This window comes from Grammomys surdaster, unplaced genomic scaffold, assembly GCF_004785775.1.
Source record: "Grammomys surdaster isolate TR1022 unplaced genomic scaffold, NIH_TR_1.0 170, whole genome shotgun sequence".
Taxonomy (NCBI): domain Eukaryota; kingdom Metazoa; phylum Chordata; class Mammalia; order Rodentia; family Muridae; genus Grammomys; species Grammomys surdaster.
In genome coordinates, this window is record NW_021604618.1 from 14,383,708 (window position 1) to 14,402,619 (window position 18,912).

Below are 18,912 nucleotides of genomic sequence, written 5' to 3' on the forward strand. Positions count from 1 at the left end.
TTACTGGCCCATTAAGTTGGGAATCTTTACTCTTATCTATAACTATTATCCTTAGGTTTAGACTTCTCATTGTGTCCTGGATTTCCTGGATGTTTTGGGTTAGGAGGTTTTTGGATTTTTCATTTTCTTTGACAGTTCTGTTAATGTTTTCCATGGTATCTTCTGCACATGAGATTCTGTCTTCTATCTCTTGTATTGTGTTGGTGATGCTTGCATCTATGACTCCTGATCTCTTTCCTAGGTTTTCTATATCCAGGGTAGTCTCCCTTTGAGATTTCTTTGTTGTTTCTACTTCCATTTTTATATCCTGGATGGTTTTGTTTAATTCCTTCACCTGTTTTGTTTGTGTTTTCTTGCAATTCTTTAAGGGATTTTTGTGTTTTCTCTTTAAGGGCTTCTACTTGTTTACCTGTGTTCTGTATTTTTTAAAGGGAGTTATTTATGTCCTTCTTAAAGTCCTCTGTCATCATCATGAGAAGTGATTTTATGTCTGAATCCTGCTTTTCCAGTGTGATGGGGTGTCCAGGACTTGCCATGGTGGGAGAACTGGGTTCTCATGATGCCAAGTAACTTTGGTTTCTGTTGCTTATGTTCTTGTGCTTGCCTTTCACCATCTGGCTAATTCTAGTGCTACCTGCACTCACTGTCTCTGACTAGAGCCTATCTTTCCAGTTATCTTGCTTGTGTCAGAACTCCTCAGAGTCCAGATGTCTCTGTGATCCTGTGATCTTGTGATCCTGAGCTACTGGGTGGAAGAATTCTTGGGACTCACACTGCCTCTGAAATCCTGCTGCTCTGAGTGCACTGGTTCCTTTAGGATGGCACAGAATATTGTGTCTTCATGGGAGCAGACCAACTAGGTTTTTGATGCTCTGAGTGGAATGGCTCCTCTAGAATGGCTCAGGATATGGTGTCATCATGGGAGCAGACCAGCTAGGTGTTTGCACTAGCCAAAGGATCCAAGTGAGGGGCAGAAGGGGAGTGGTATTCTGGAGGGGTGAGGTTTGAGTGGCTGATGGGTCCTGAGCACCTCAGGCTCCCAACTGTAGCTCTGGGGCATTGGGTGGTGGGAGAGGGCTTTTACCACTGCTCTGAGTGTAGTGGCTCCTCTAGGATGTCTCAGGATATGGTGTCTTCATGGGAGCAGATCAGCTAGGTTTCTGGCCCAGCCAAAGGGACCAAGATAGGGCTAGAATTCTCTTAATACTTGTGATAAAACATACATTAGTATTCTGAAGGCTGTGAGTAATCCAATGGCTAAGAAAGCTGTTTTTCTCGAAATAGTGTGATGGAGGATGTGTGGTGGGATCAGAGAAGAGCAGGAAGGCTTTTTCTTCTCTGTAATGAGGGCTTCAGAGAGCTTTCAGTGAGACACCTCTGATTTGCACCTCTTTAATCCGCCCATTTCTTATGTCTCCTGTTCTGATATTCACTATTGGCAGATCTGAATTAACTAAAGATGTAAAATTTCAGCTGGATTCCTTTCAGAAGAGGAAGATACTAAAACAAGTAAAGTAATGACAAAATTCATTATGATTAAAATTCAATAGCCTTTTAAGATTCCTGAGAGTTAAAACGTTGACGGACATCTTGCCATGTAATATTTCCAGACATGTTTATATTGCAACTAAAGCAGGTCTTCTTTAGATCTTAAGCATTAGAACATCCAGAAGCCATGATGCAAAAATCAAAACTCTGTAGCAGTGGACAGCACTGACAAATACAGTGAGAATAGTGGGCATTTCAGGGCCACCCCTAATATAAGGTACACACATTTCTGAGTTTTCTTTTGGACTCCACATTAAATCCTCATCAGAAAAAAGTTCTGGAAGTGGGTATAAGATGCCCTTCTGACATTTTAAGCAATGTAAGCATAGCTAAATGCCATTGACAAGCCCTGTAAGCAGATTCAGAGCTATAGAGTACACATTCCTGTATATTGTCATCTAATTGTAGTAGGAACTCAGAAGGAATATAGACTTTGAAGTAGACACCAAGTTAGACTAGCTTTAAGTTTGTCTTCAAATAAAGATACTGAATGGCAATACAAAGGAGGTAGAAGTAAAATTCTGTTGCCTTTGTAGACTAAAGACATACACACAGGGAACATTTGAATATATATGTATTTAAAATAGCACCTCTTGGATTGAATTTCTGTTGTTCTTCGCTCTGAGAAATAAGGCATTGCAAGTCACCTCTTCATTCAAGAGTAGATAAGTATCCTTAGTATTTTACTGGCTTTTTCCATGGTAGCTAGTAATTATCTTCAGAACTGAGTGCTACATCATGATGAATTAACCTACCTTCAGCAATGAAAATACCACAAATATTAAATTACTAAAGGCAGAGGAAAAGAAACTTAATCTCATATGCAAGATTGTCTTATCAAAGCAATAATAGAAATTTAATTCTTTGAAAATTAATCAGGAAAAGAAATCATAATAATATATTGCATCTCATATTTCTGAAAAAAAGAACATATGCTGTGGCTGGAGGAAATGGGAAGATCTCTCGGCTGTTTACATTTTTATATAACAAGAAGAAAGTGAAAGTTGAATAGATATATTAGTAGCAGAAATTTCAAGTCCTAGTATTATGTAGCAGGTTGTAGTGAGAATTCAAGCTAACTGATAGGCTCTCTCAAAGCGCATTTCTTCTTTAAATAAAATAAAGAGGGGATTGTGGTGATCTGTGCTCTTGGTATTTTTATCATTTATCAATCTATCATCTATCTATCTATCTATCTATCTTTCATTCATCTATGTATCAACTATCTATCTAATATTTGCATATCTATTTGTTTTTTACATTTAGTTATTCAAGGTAGGATTTCTACATGTAGCCCTGGCTGTCCTGGAACTAGCTCTGTAGACCAGGCAAGTCTCAAACTCATAGCCTGGTCAAAAAGAGAGTTCCAGGACAGCCAGAGAGGGTTTTTAGACAGAGAAACCCTGCCTCAAAAAACAAAAACACAAGCAAACTAACAAACAAAAACCAAACCAATCTCAAAACCTATTGATTTTTTTTAAAGACTGCTTTTGGTAAAGAAAATATAAAAATGTAAAGCCAGACAAATCCTGATGTTTATACGACCTTTGCCTACTCTCTAAATGAAAATACACTTCAGCCACAAGTTTTTTTTTCTACAAACTGATTACTGTCACTGTCCTGCGTGAGTGTGGGCATTGAATGAGTCTGGAGTGGATTTTCTTGACTATCTAGGGTAGATCTTCTTGACTGCCTGAAACCTGAGTGGCATATGACAAACTGTTATAAGATCTTGGGAGCATTCTAAAGCTTGGATCCGGATATAAAATCTCCATGGTACTTGTACAGATATAGAATGTGTTGTAATAAAAGTAGTTTTTTATATGTTGTTTGTGGGTATGTCTGTGTACACATTCATTAACATAATTCAGTGCATTTCTATTTTCCAGTAGTTGGAGGATCTCAGAGACTCTTCATGCTGAAAGGACAGTTTCTCAGTCTTGTCAAATTGCTATCTTTTCTTATGTTAGCCATGCATTTACATGGAAATAATTTTATAGACTCCAGAAAACCTGTTTTCATTTATGTTTATATTATAGTTAGTCCATAAACTCTAAGGCAGTTTATTTCATTTGGTCATTTAAAGATACTAAAATGCTCTACTCAAAATTTCTTAATATCCAAAAATATATTAAGATAATATCATAGATGTAAAGAGAAATCAAAAGGAGGGGTTACAGGGTGTCTGGTGGCCTGGTCATAGTGTTCTATAGACATTCTCCAGGAACTGCAGTGCTAGGGATGGTATGAGAGTGGATGCACTCCAGATAGTTATTATCTAAGTGACAAAAATTCAAACCAAGTTAAAACATCTGATCAGCCATGTAGGATAGGAAAAAATCAGTTATAGGTTATTGAGACAGTAAATTACTTAACAAACAAACAAAATATCTTCTATGGTGCTGGGAATTAGACCCAGAGTCTTCTGAGTTCTAAGCAAGTGAAACAAAGAAAAACCTATTTGTTATAGCAATAGAATGTGACTCCAACAATTTCAAGGCAACCAAATTGCTATACTTTGAAAACACACACACACACACACACACACACACACACACACACACAAATACATATACACTGATATGCATAAACATATGTGTATCTGTCTGTGTGTATGTAATGGTAGGCACATATGTTCATATATATAAGAAGTGATTAAAAAAATATATCATTAATGAGTGTGGCTCAAATTTATCCAAGGTTCAAAAAAGGGATGCTGGTGTGTGGAAAGATTACAAATTCACTCTGATTATCAGGCTTATCCGGTCTGTTTTGCCCTACAGGCTGCCCTTAGCATCCTTGGCATGTGTGGGGGACCGATGCTAGGTTTGTTCACTTTGGGACTTGTGTTTCCTTTTGCAAACTGGAAGGTAAGGATTCTATACCTCTCTTCATAAGCCCAGTTCAAATAAGGCTCTTTTCATTTTCTCTCTTCTCTTTCTTTAACTTTGGAAGGCTGTTTTTTTTCCAGAAAACAAACAACTTTACAAACAAACAAAGCCCCTGAAATTCATGTTGCCTGTATTTGTATTTTATGAACGTATACATACACAGAAGTATACTATTAAACAGGACCAGGGCCCTCCTGTAGCAGACTATGCTAAAACCTGCTTAGGTCAAAAGACAAGTTAGGGAAGTGGTGGTCTTGAAGTCATATGCCAAATGATTAATGCATAGAAAGAACAAGCCAGTGATACTCCTCCATGTACTCTTCCTTTGCATGTCTTTAAATAAATATAAGTAGAGTGTTTAGTATGTATAGGCAAGATGAAAACATTTTAAGAAAACTAACATAGCACCATTCAAAACAATTTAGAATATAATTTTCACTATCGAATTGAGTAGTCACTTGTATTGTCATCCTCTACACACTTACTATATGCACAACTGTAAAGACTAAAGAATGACTGCTTGTATTTATGTATAAATTATGAGTTTGAAGGCCCATCTGGTTATACATATATAGCTATCTGGTTTTTGTTGATTTGATTCTCGATAATTTTGTAGAATTAGGTAGTGAACTGGGATATATAGTGAACATTTGGACATTTGTAAAAATTCTTATGTAGACTTATTAGGAGAATACTGGAAATTGCTTCTGTGGTATTTGGGTTTATAAAAATGTTTATGTCATATGTTATAATTTGTGGTAATACCTAGTTACTAAACCCATATATTCAAAAGACATATTCAGTAATATACATTCTTACTAGAATGCATTTTATAAGAAAAGCAATAGCCATGCTAATGTGTACATAGGAAATACCACAAGGCTTCAACTCTATACAAAGAAACACAAGCAACTAAGGGATAGCGAGAGGGGAGAAATAGTTTCCCCCAGAGAAGAGCATATGAATTGGTTATCCAATATCAAATAGTCAACCCTGAAAACATATATACAAAGGTAACATTATATATACTTATCAAGTTATATTTAAACACACACACACACACACACACACACACACACACACACACACACTAGTAATTAATAAGATAGACCATCAATTTGAAAGAGATCAAGGAGGGAGACATGGGAAGGTTCAGAAGAAAGAGAAAAGGGAGTGATATAATTATATTTTGATCTCAAAAACAAAAGAAGTAATAGAATAGAGATTATCTTTGTTAGTATGCCCTAGTTCTGATTATGCAGAAAAAGCATGTAGTTCTATACAGAGGATAGTAAATATTATGACATCAGGCTATCTATTCTCTTGTTCACTGACCTTAACTACTCTATCACTAATCTTCTTCCCAGGAACTACAGGAACAGCTTCAGTTTCTGCCTCTACGTGGCTGTCTAGGTAGCTACCAAGGTTGACTCACCAGCTATTTTTTACCATTAGGTTGAATTCAGGAAATTTGATCTAGTACAAACATAGCTACAAAGCTGGCTTGCTGTTTGTGGGTATGATCTGCAGTCTAAGAATTTTTTGGACATTTATAAGTAGGTGGAAAGTCAAAAATGATTATATTTAACAACACACTAGTATCATATTTTAATGTCCATCACTAAGTCTCACTGGACCGCAACTAAACTCTTGTCTTTGATATCATCCATGATTATTTTGGTACAAGGGCCAAGATGAATAGCTGTGACATACTTCACAGATCATAACGCTTAAAACATGTATCTGGCCATTTACAAATGTTTGTAGCCCTCTTGTCCAGGCCAAAGCACAAGTATTCATTTACACATGTTGATTTATTTTCACCAAATAATGGAGAAAACATCTGAGACCTTACAAAGGACTCCTTTTATGCATAACAGAAACTCAACATACTGTTTTCTTCCATGAAAGCTAAGCTATATAATGGCAAGCAGAAGCATCTAATGTGATTTCTCTACGAATCCTAGTGTTTGTTAGATTTGTTTGGCTTCCTTACAGGATAAATTATCCATTAATTTTCAACTGTTTATTAAGAAACATAAACTTTAAATGCCAGGAATAATAAAAGTACACTTACTTGAGTTTAAAATCAATCAATTAATCAAACAAACAAACCCAAAACTTTAGCAATAGGAGACTCTTCTAATTTGTGGAATGAAATCACAGCCAGACTTTCTATAGAGTATCTGTCAACAAAATTTGACTACAATGTCTCAAGTTTTTTATAGCTCCTGAAATTCTTCTATTGAACACCGAGGCTTCAAGAGTAACAGGAGGAACAAACAGAAGGCAGAAAAATTCACTTAAGGAACAACTTATTCTTTCTTAAAATAACTTTATTAAGCTGGGAGGGGCTTATGATTCAGTGCTAGAGAACTGGCCTAGCATGCATAAGAGCCTAGAATCCATACCCAGCACGCAAACTACATGAATAAATGAATAAATAAATCTACTTGCTGAGGTTGAAATGAAGGCAGTTTGAGCTGTTTCAGATGCATGTGATCAAAATTTAAGGTGGACAGCTAAGATCTCCATTTTATATAACACCTTATATGAATATTCATACAAGAAAAAGCATTAACATTCTATATCAATACTGCATGGAAATTCTTCACCTAATCTTCACCTAATCATTATCCGGTATTTTTCTCCATCAAGGGTGCTCTAGGAGGTCTCCTTACTGGGATCACGTTGTCATTCTGGGTGGCCATCGGAGCTTTCATTTATCCTGCACCAGACTCTAAGACATTACCTTTACCTCTATCAACAGAGCATTGTGTTGACCTAAATATAACAACCACAGTAGCCCCACAGCTTTCCAGCAGGTATGAATGCCGAGTTTAAAAAAAATCATGCTAAGCTATACTGTTCTGACACGTCCTTTTGGAGACTTTCTGTTAATCCATCAGTGTAGGCAAACGTCTGTCACAATTTTTCTAGGAAATCTGAGGTTAATAAAAAATTGAAAGGTAAGTGATGAAAACTGGAACACATGTACCTCATTGCAAAATCTCTCTCCCTCTCTTTCTCTCCTTATATATACATGTATATGTACATACATATCTATACTTATAAACCAGGGATGATATGACTTGTGTATAATGAAAAGTCAAATTATCTCATAATTAATTATTTTTTATTAAAAAAATTAAGTAAAACATATGAAACTTTGGGTTTCTAAGAAATGCTAGAACCTAAAGGGAACAGTGAGTGCCTCCTAGGTGAAGAGTCCCTGTATCTGAACAATGAACCGAGTTGATGACTTGTGCTGCTTTTCTCAACAGACCTGTCCTAGCTGACACTTGGTACTCACTCTCCTACCTTTACTACAGTGCTGTGGGCTGCCTGGGATGTATAGGTGCTGGAATAATCATCAGCTTCGTGACAGGTAGGCTATCTGGACCTCCCGCTTTGAGGCTTATTTCATGCCATTGTCCACCTGGTAGCCTCACAGATTAGCTTCTGAGGCTACCACAAATGCGTTCTTCCTGAGGTGCTTAGTCCTGGTGCGACTAGATGCTCCAGGGTGGTGTAGTACTCAAACTGGGTTTTCCCTCTTCAAAGAAGAAGGGGATGGGGTAATGGGTCGAGAGATTTGCAAGGGTGAGACTAGGAGGAGAAGAGAGCGTGATTGGGATGTAATGTGAATTAAAAAAATAAATTATGAAATAAATGTCTTCTTCCCAAAGAGTACAGCTTTATGGTGATCCCCACACCTCTATCTTCCTTTCCCTCCCTTGCTTTTTGCTCTCTGCTCTCTTCTCTGTCTGTCTCTGTTTCTGTCTCTCTCTGTGTCTCTGTCTCTGTCTCTCTGTCTCTGTCTCTCTCTCTCTCTCTCTCTCTCTCTCTCTCTCTCTCTCTCTCTCTCTCTGTGTGTGTGTGTGTGTAAAAGAATCAGGAAATAAGCAAGACATTTTGAAGCAACCCAGTCATCATACCTGGGTATAAGAAATTCTTTGAAACAGCAAATATGAAGGAAGACTAAATGCTAAGTATGTCTAAGTATGTTTTTCACCCAAATCCCAACATAATTTTGTCTTATATTCGGGGTTTCATTATAGGGCTTTGCCACTTGTGCACTGTGTAGGGGGACCACAACGGTGAGAAGTAGGGGATGGATTATAAGCCATGCTTTATGCTATTTTCAAAGGGTCTGTGCCTTTGCACAAAATTGTTTTTGTTCAGAAGGAGAACCAAGGTTGCAATAAAAGTAGTGATATTAGGGGATGGAGAGATGCACTAGTGGTTAAAATCACTGACTGCTTTTCCAGAGGACCAAGTTTAATTCCCATCACCCACATTGCAGCTCACCGTTGTCTCTAGTTCTAGTTCCATGAAATCTGGGGTCATTTTCTGGCCTCTATGGGAAATGCAGGTTCATGGGCCACAGATATTAATGCAGACAAAATATCTATGCACAGAAAATAAAAATAAGTAAATTAATAAAAGTCATAGTGATGTTTCCTCTTCAAGTCTTGCTTCATTACTTTATAAACTCAGTTATTTGAAACTTTTCTTACATATCATAGTCACAGACCGAAATAGTCTACTTTAATTAACACCTGATCTTCAAGATCTTATTTGTGAAGGATGTTATAAACCTAGGATTAAAGAAACTACACAGATCCCAAGTCGAGTTACGTTTTTATTTTTAACATTCCTGCTTGTGAAACTGAACTACTGTCTTCACTTCATGATCTACTGTCTCCCAATGTCTTAGTTTTGATTTTAGGAAAACAAGAAAACAAAACAAAATAAAACAAAACAAAACACTCAGATTCTAACTAATATGAAACAAAGAACTCTTTTGAAGGCTTCTAGCCTGCTCTAGCATGGCAAACATGGCATGTTTTCCTCTCTTTTGCTAAAACACAACAGATTATATTCCTAAAGCTAGCCCCCAGGTTTCATTCTCTTATTTGGACACTGACTCATTCCTGAGAATGAAGTCACCAAGGTCCAACAATCAAAATTTGCTAACTGACTAACATGTTCAATCAGAATTTACCCACTCACCCTACCACAGACTTCATGCTTTTTTCTTTAAAAACCCACTCCTGCAAACAAACGAACGAACAAAGAAATAAACAAACCTTGCTTGCTGCTTGATTTCTGCCTTTGTCTGATCCTGAGGCAGTCTCTGACCCCTTGCTTGCTGATCTAGGGTAATAAATCTCCTTAGTGATGAAAGTTTGATTAGCAGATTTTAGGCCTTGGTCTGTATTATGTAAATTATTATTTTTTTTACAGTGATTGATATTGGTTGTCTACTTTCCTTGATTTAAAACATTTGATCCAGAAACACGGGGCAGATATTCTTCACTACAGGTTTCAGCTTTTGCATACCATTCTCTCTCTCTCTCTCCTCTCTCTCTCTCTCTCTCTCTCTCTCTCTCTCTCTCTCTCTCTCTCCTCTCTCTCCTCTCTCTCTCTTTTTCTCTCTCTCTCTCCCTCCCTTCCTCCCTCCCTCCCTCCTTCCCTCTCTCTCTCTCTCCCTCTCTCTCTTTCTCTCTCATTTCTTCTCTCTCTTACTCACTCATACATTAAGAAAAATTATACTACCATCTTTGAGACCACAGATGGTTACTTCCTTGATGCATTATTCACTAATCAATATAACGTTCCATACTAACAATACATGCTTGAAGTGTGCCTAGTCTATAGAAAGCACTGACTGACAAATACTGATTTACTTAGAACTCTATTACATAAGAAACCTTTTGTGTAATACTGTGGCACATGTTATGTGAACCTCAAAATATTGGACAGGAACAAAATACTACTTAGACATAACATCGGGCCACAGAAGGAATCTGATCAACGTTTAACTCTTGCTACACTGCTTCCTTCAGGAACCTCTAGATGGATTGGCTCTTGTACTCACCAGCACTTTGTAGAATGTGGAATTTACACTAGGCTTCCAGGCCAGGTTGTTCACAAAGATTCTGGGAGGATGACCTCATCAGCCTTTACCTCTTAGTGTAAATGTCATTCTGTCTTGGTCCTCAGTAGGACTTAAAATGGCAGAACACTAATCAGGTATGCTTGAGGGTCAGAAATAAAGTGTGAGGAGAGTCAAGATTGTCTGGTAGAATCTTGGAGCACTTGCTAAGATGTTGATGCTGGAATGGAAGAAAAAGAATCACAGAGAATGATCCTGATTTTACAAATACTGACTTAGATGATCCTGGAAATACCTGATTTAAATACAATTTAAGAAAGAAACATACTTCCTGTTATTTCTTCAGTTGATCTGCAAAATTTACTAGTAGAAGAATATTTTTCAAATGAATATGTTATCACAACTTAACTTCAGAGCCCTGAACTTTCTCGACCTGACAGTTTATGAATTTATAACTGCTAGCTCTCACTTCTTTCTGCAGTCTACCCAGTTCTATGGATTCACCTCTCAAGCTTGTTTTCAAGCTGTTCAACAGTAACTCACCCTTCAAGTCAATATGCCTGTACTGAAACGGGAATCCTGGAGCATGGAATCAATTTAATTCATCTGCTCTTTCTCTATAGGCAAGCAAAGTGGCAAAGATATTGACCCACTTTTAATAAGACCAGTTTGCAATTTATTTTGCTTTTGGTCCAAGAAATACAAAACTCTGTGCTGGTGTGGAGTTCAGCATGACCGGGAAACAGAGCAGGTAAGCAGATGAATTAGCTTCTGAAAACAGATGTTAACTTCCACAGTTCTCCCTTCTCCCCACACGCTATGCCTTACCTCTATCCCCTGCCAGAGGAGTGGATCTAGGGGAGAGCAGAAGTGTATGTGTGGGAAATAGGAAAGAGTGGGGTGAGCAGAAACTGCTGCCAGGATGTAATATATGAGAGAAGAATAAATTTAAAAAGAGGAATTAGACAACAACAACAACAACAACAACAAACAACCACACAAGCAAACAACAAACAGCTTACTAAGTTCTCAACCTTCAGTTGAATTCTTAACTCTCTTAACCTTCCGAATGTTGAGATCCTTTAATATTACTCCTCATGTTGTGGTGACACTCCTACCATAAAATTCTTTTCCTTGCACATCATAACTGTATTTTTGCTATTATTAATTATAATGTAAATAGTGTGTTTTCCAATGGTCTTATGTGATAATCTTAAAGAAAGAGTGTCACTCTTGGGGGTGCTCCTGGGAGGGCCCTTCTGGCTCTGGGAGTACCCTACTGCCCCTGGGAGTGAACTTCTGCCTCTGGTGTCCTTCTGCTCTTTGCAACAGTTGTTAGTGAAAGTGATACGAGAACAGAAAACAGTAAATGTCAGAGCTTGAGAGGATCAAGCTTTTGACCTTAGAGCCCTATAGCTGATGGTCTTGAAATGTGCGTGTTGATGGGCAAATGGGCCTCATGGTTGGACTGTTGATACTGTAAGTGATCAGTTTCTGCTCCTGAGAGGTGAGTTCCAGGAAAAAATATCAAAATGAGTTTTATAAATAGAACAAAATACAAGATATAGTCAAATGTAATCCATGAGTTTGAGAGTCAGACAATCTAGGTTCTAACCCTGGTTCCAAGTCTTATTTTCCTTCTGTTTAGCTTTTGCTATTTGAGAGCTAAAGAAGATGATTATACAGAATGACATAGACACAATTTTCCAATTCTCCACCATGTTACATTAGTTACTCTTACCAAAATTCCTGACAGAAAGTCTCAAAGGAGGAGTTGTAGGTTTTTATTGTTGTTTATTGTGTTTTGGTTTGGTTTTGGCATACAGTTTCAAATGGTTCATCCATGCTTGCTCGATCCCATGCACATAGACAGATTAGGAAATTAGTGGGACTATGTTCAAATCCTGGTGGGAATGAAACAAGGAAAGTGAATATATGTGTAGGGGTCAGAGAAAGACATAGCCCCAAGGAAAAGCCCAGAGTGATCAGTTTTTCCAGGTAGGCGCAACTTCTTAGAGTCACAATCTCCTCAACAGAGTCAGCAGCTGATGTGAAACTGTAAGCAATACTTCGCATTCAAACCTTAACAAGTCTAAATAGTGAAAAGTTACAGTTAAAGAAACATCAACTATGTCTAATTTCCTTAGGCTTTTTTTTACCCAAGAAGTACTTTCATGTTTGAGACTGGTAAGACTTTCCTTCTCTTCAGTCAAAATCCATGACTTAGAGATCAGCTTGAGCTCTAAGTAAATTGCACTGAAACTTACTTGCTCTAAGTAAATGAAGAGCAAGCTGAGAACAGCAGAAGAACTAGGCAATAATGATCCTCCTCAAGAGGAGGCAGGGTACGCTTTTGTATGTTCTGAGCTTCAATGTTAGGATTTCGAGAGAATTGTGACAATGTTTAGGGAAAGTAAAAATGAATACATATCTATCTTGATCATCCTTTGTAAAATAGCAGTAGTTACACAATATCCCTTAAATTGGTTTTAAACACGTCAAGACTGGCTTTTAATGAGTGTCTTTCCTCATTCCTCAGGATTACCTTGACAGTAGCAGTGCCTGGAAACAAGGGGTTGAATCTGGCCTACAGAATGGACTCAAGCAAGACACCCTGGCTCAGATCCCAGGCTACAATGCCAAAGACAAAAGCTACAGCCACAGTGGGCAGGAGAAGACCACTTATTTCTAGGACAATACATGCAATGATAATATGCTCACACATATGCATGCGTGTACTTCATGTCACTTCTTGCTGTATTTATACTTATTTATAGGAATGATGTGACTCAGGATGTTCTTTGAGAAGACCCAAATTCAGGTGAGAAAAATCAGCTGAGGCCAGAAGTGCTTAATGCCACAAGACTGAACAGGACCGAGTTTGATCACGATGAAATGAGTTAAAGTTTCTTTGATTCTTGTCAGATTAAAACTCTAGGTTTATTGTTTGTTTGAAGACTTTTGTTTCGTTTTGATGCTGAGAATTAAGCACAGGTCCTTGCTCTTACAAAATATCTGCCTGACTTCTAACCCTAGAGTACATTTTGACATTTTAACCATCAAAATATCTTGGTGAGATAGAGAACAAGCATAAGGGGAAATGTGCACATGTGATGCTGCTCTGACAAGGTTGATAAAATATGAATGACATCATCTCCAACCTCATGTCTAACATGTATATAGACAAGTAGATATAACCATGCCTACCTTGTGGCAACAGCTAGAATACTTTATAGTATCCTCACACTGTCTCTGTTATGCATTCCATTAGTCATTTCTACTGTTGGAGCTATTATGACCAAACTTTAAGGGTAGTTGTACTAAGTACAGGGGGAGAAAAATTAGTCTTCCATGCAGGAGCAATCACATATCAATAGACTATTCACTTTGTGTTGTGGAAGCAGTGTTTCTTCTTCATTTCTGTCATTTTAAATTGATACATTTGGAGCTGGAAAGATGGCTCAGCAGCTAGGAGAACTTGTTGCTCTTCCCACTTCCCAGAACCTAAGTTGAGTAGCTTACAGATGCCTGTAATTGTAGCTTTCAAGGGAATCTGATATCTTTTATGACCTCCATTGGCATTCACATTCATGTGCATATACCCACACATGCACACACACACCTACACATAATAATTAAAACAGCTTAAGTGGGAAAAAGTCTATGCTTATCCAGAAGTCTAATCTACAAAGCTGAATGAAGGGGAAAGCATGCTTCATTGAAAGCTGTGAGGTTGGACAGTGCATTTTCAATGAACCCTGTACAGAAAATACTGTTTACAGCAGAGCTCATTACCCACAGAGTCTTATAAATTTATCCCAAAAGCTCATCCAGGTCACATGTGCAAGCTTAAGTCACTCCATCAGATGTAAGCACTATATTAGTTTTAGTCTGGAGAATAACTTCAAAGTTCTGGAGTGGAACTCATCCAACTGAACAAATATGCCTTTATGTAGAAGCAGAAGGGAATATGAAAAAAGAAACATATTACAGAGGGCTGGGAAATGTATTAATTTTGTGAAGTGGAGGAAAACTACGCAAGCACCAGCATCTTCCCCCCCATCCCTTTCTCTCAAGATGGCAAATTGGAATGGTGTTACAGGGCCATGTTCAGTGCAAATGGGTTAAATATGGGGCTGTTTTGGCATAGAACGTCCAGAGAGTTCTCAATAGATTGTTCTGTGAGTGGTGAGTTTCTAGACATGGAAAACATACTAAACTCAATGGTAGCCTTTGCGCCTTTTGTGCATAATTGCAGACTCTGGTGAGGATAAGAATGTCTATTTCACTAAACTCACTTAGATGGCTGACATTCTCTTTGTCATTATTTGGACCAAAAAGTGTAGTTTGTTGGTTGATAAGAGGTATCTGAATCAAATGGCTTAGACTCAAACATGCGTTCTAACACATATTATCCTGGTCATTTGGAGGAAAGACTTCTAAAAGTATTAATTTAGTTTCCAATTAAAAGGAATAGAAACTATTTTTATTTAATAGAACTATTGTGAGGACTTAACCCAGTGACTGGCTAATTGCCACTGTGTAGTGTATGAAAAAAACTGGTGTCCATTTTGACTGAAATCGTTTCACTGTTTCTCTTTGATGACATTGACTTAGTACATGTTTTACTAGGAATCTGTGAAAAAAATAAAACTGATGAATTAAATAGTTCTAAGTCAAAAACAATGTCCTGAATTCCCAAGCACTGGGCTTTATGTTAGAGTATTTATAAACGATTATTAAAAGGTCCTATTCCCAAAAATGAGATACATCTTACCATATCCATAATTTCATAACTGGAAACAACATGTTTTATTACGGTTTATTAAGTTTTACATTTGTAAATTCTAGCCTTAAGCAAACATCTCAAGTTAAGTTAGTAACTCAGTACCTAGAGGGTGCATCTTAAAACAGAGAGAAGAGCACAGGGTTTACTTTTGTTTAATTGAAACTGCATTTTCTGAGTAATTTTACTATTTTGTGGCTACAGTGTTTCAGCAAGAAGAGCAAAGCCCACAAGCTGTGATCCTTTCACAGAGTATTTAAAAAACAAGTATTAGTGAAATGTTTTACAATCTTCTTAGAACAACAGAAAATACAAATATCATGAAAAGTATGCGTTTCCCCACATCTGTTCTCTTAGTAATAAGTTCAGATTTTTTTCAGAATATTTCAGAAAAAATCCAATATTTGTTTAGTGTCTGTTGTATATTTACATATTCCATGTACTTCAAAATCAGTTGTACCTTTTGATTGATAGAAAAGTCACTGCAGGATTATTTCTATTTAGAGTTCCTGGAAAGACTGAATGCTACAGTTTCCTGAGGAAGTCAATAAAGATTCACAACCATGTGAATGACACTCAAAGGTGTACTTTTCTGATACAATATTCTTGGGGTTTGTAGTATCAGAAGTCTACAAAACAGATTCATACTTTTTAATATATAGCTAGTTAATAGAAATATAACATTTTTTTTGCACCCCAAGACAAGGGACAGAATGAAGTGCTTACTTTACATACCAAAGCTGACCTGGCCTCCAGGGTCTCCCAGTATCTGTCAGTCCCTACCTGGTATACCCTGCCCCCTCCCTGAACTTTCCAGCCCAGGGCCTGGGCAGCCCTTCCTTTAGAGGCTCTTCTCTATATAATCATTTTGTTCTCATCTTTTTTCTTCTTTCTTTATGCAGATCCCTTTCCTTCTTTCCTCCTCCCTCCCTCTCCTCATCCCCTCCTCTGCCCTTCTCCCTCCTTTTCTTCTCCCCCTTCCCCTCTTTCCCTTCCCCTTTCTCCTTCCTCCATGCCCTCTTCCTCTCCCTCTTCCCCTCCTCCATACCCTCTCCCTCTCTTCATCCCCCTTTCCTCTTCCCTCCCTCTCCCCCTCCCCTCCTCTGCCCCTTTCCCTCCTTTTCTTCTCCCCTTCTCCCTCTCCCCATCCCCCTTTTCCCTCCCCCATTCCCTCTTCCTCTCCCTCTCTTACCCCCTTTCCCCATGACAACTTCTGTGTCCTTGATCCTTGGGACCAGTGAATTTGCTCATCTGAGAGCAGTTTCCCAATAAACTTGCCTTTAATGCAATCTAATCTGGTTTATACTGGCTTATTTCACTGGAGCTGGAAAAGTAACCTAGAGAATGATGCCGAAACCTGGGAGAAGTTGAGTCCCCAGCCAGATGGCTTTGGTCCTGGACCCAGTTAGGCAGTAGCTTTTGGGAAGGGGTGTTGGGGAGGGAGAGAGAAAGAGAGAAAAGGAACACATGCATGCACAGAGAGAGAAGAGGAGGAAAGGAAGTGGTGCAGAAGGAGGAAGAGGAAGGGAGGGAAGGAGGGAGGGAGGGAGGGAGGGAAAGGGAAAGGCAGAGAGAGAGAGAGAGAGAGAGAGAGAGAGAGAGAGAGAGAGGGAGGTCTGAAACTAAACAATAACCATTATTGGGAGTTTCAGGTTTTTTCTTGGCAAACTAGGAAAACCAAACCAAAACCAACCGACCAACAAAACAAAACAAAACAAAACAAAACAAAACAAAACAAAACAAAACACAATCTTATCTTTATAGAAGAAAATGTTCACAGATAGTAATACTTCGGTTTATCAATTGGAAATTTCATGGATTATTTTCATTTTAGTAAAATTTAACACAGTTTTGTATTCATGAATTCTGGGATACTTTTAAATCTGCTGTATTTTTTATACAGCTATTTAATTTTAAAGAAAGTCTTTAGAAGATGATGTATAATCAAGGTTATTTGAATTATTTTTTTAAAAGTGAATTCATATTTAAAAAATCCATTGAAACGACCTTTGGAATATCTCCTGTGAATGAGTGCAATATGGTCTACTACCCTGAAAACCTTTCTGTAAACTTTAGAGACTAAGATGGACCTGTCAGTTAACAAGTAAACACAATATAGTACGCTTCACCATATTATATACAATGTTTTGGATAAAGTATGTAGTGTTTGGTTTATTTGATCCTTAAGGAGCACATATACAAACAGAAATACAGAGGATAAAAAAATGTCTCACTTATTTTTGTGCTCAAAGATGAACTGAACTTCTCTGCTCTCTGGTTAGAAAAAAAGCAAGATGTGTTCACAAGTGAATCTAGAGGCACCTGCAAAGGAGACTTGTTTTTATACATAGGTCAGATGTTCCCAAGTTGCCTCTACTATCTCCAAAGCATAGCTGCCACTAATATTTTGGAATTGGGTTGTTACTTTTTTGGTCATTCAATTCCATTGCTTTCCATTTAAATGAAGATGTCAAAAAAGTAGTGTCGATTCATATGAGATAGAACTGAGATTATAAGTCTTTGCTTCTTGTATGGCTGGGTACTCATATCTCAATTGTGACTGTAAATTCAGATGTTGATTTCTGTGCCCAGAGATCTGGTTACAATCCAGATGTTGGTATATGGTCAAGCATCTCCAGCCTCAATATTACATAAAAATTGTTTTCCATCGTCTCTGATTTTGTTTAAAAAAAAAGAACTGATCAGCCAATGGCTGGACAGGAGAATACAGAGGTGAACATTCGATCCCAGTTAGGAGGTCCCAAAGGGACCAGAGAGGGACAGAGAAGAGACAAGAAGAACATGTGCAAAGACTATGTGGAAGGACCAGGAGGATTTGCCAGGAGACCTCAATGAGAGAACAGCCACCAGGACATACATGGACGAGAGTAAGCCAGGGCAAGGCAGATGCAGGAAACAGGTAGCCTTGTAAGTTTAGAACAGGTCAGAATCTGCCCAGCTTAGCGCTGCTAGCTTGCTAATAAATCTATTAGTTCTCTTTGTCAATTATTTGGAATCTAAAATGGGCTAGAGCAGGTACAGAAAAACCCTGCAGTTATTTGGGAGCACAAGGGGCATAGACTTACCCCCAAATACTATTACACAATTGTGTTTCTGAGAAGTCTTCCAAATATAGCTCTCATGCTTTCTTTTTAATTAGTAATTTAGGAATTTTGCTTCTTTAAAAAACAAAGTAGGTTAGAGATATTGTTTTTTACATCCAGAGATTTAAGTTGGAAAATTGGATTGAGTAAGTCAGTACAGATCTAGGCTCTAAAATTGTGACTTGCCTTCTTGGGGAAAGAAAGACAACAAAGTGCATGCTGACTGTCCACTGTAACTGAGGATTGCCACTTAAAGTCAAGAAACGTGGAAGTTACTTTATCAGGGAGAACTGTCAGCTCACCTGTTACAAAGCAGTAAATAAGTGGAGTTAGGAATCCACTTGCTTCTCTTCTCTGAAGGTAGATCTAGGCAGCAGCAATCATTAGTCCTGATTAGAAGACACTTTCAACCAACCTACATGCGTTCATTTTTACTTTTTAAAAAGGCTTACTGTGGGTGAAACAAGGATGGTCTTTAGAAAGAAAGTCACCAAATATAGTCATAACTAAAATCCCACATGAACCAGGGTGGCAAGCTTGTGAAAGGACAACATAAACCCCATTTGTCTCCATTTAAGGACCAGGCCTGGTTTCAAAAAGAAGGCCATAAGGCACCAGCTCCAGGAACAGAAACAAGGTCATAAAACCCCCTCCCAAAGAACAGCCTGGAATAACCACAAA

At 38.0% G+C, this 18,912-nt stretch overlaps 1 protein-coding gene across 1 annotated transcript in view; it reads left to right on the plus strand.

Annotated features, from left to right (window-relative positions):
* The window catches only part of Slc5a12 (solute carrier family 5 member 12), a 51,820-nt gene extending 38,787 nt beyond the window's left edge, over positions 1-13,033 (plus strand). The window contains exons 11-15 of the mRNA XM_028767119.1: positions 4,332-4,418; positions 7,098-7,264; positions 7,724-7,827; positions 10,965-11,092; positions 12,881-13,033. Of these exons, the coding sequence (XP_028622952.1) occupies positions 4,332-4,418; positions 7,098-7,264; positions 7,724-7,827; positions 10,965-11,092; positions 12,881-13,033 (639 nt within the window). The remainder of the gene's footprint in view (positions 1-4,331; positions 4,419-7,097; positions 7,265-7,723; positions 7,828-10,964; positions 11,093-12,880) is intronic.
* The last annotated feature ends 5,879 nt before the right edge of the window (positions 13,034-18,912 follow it).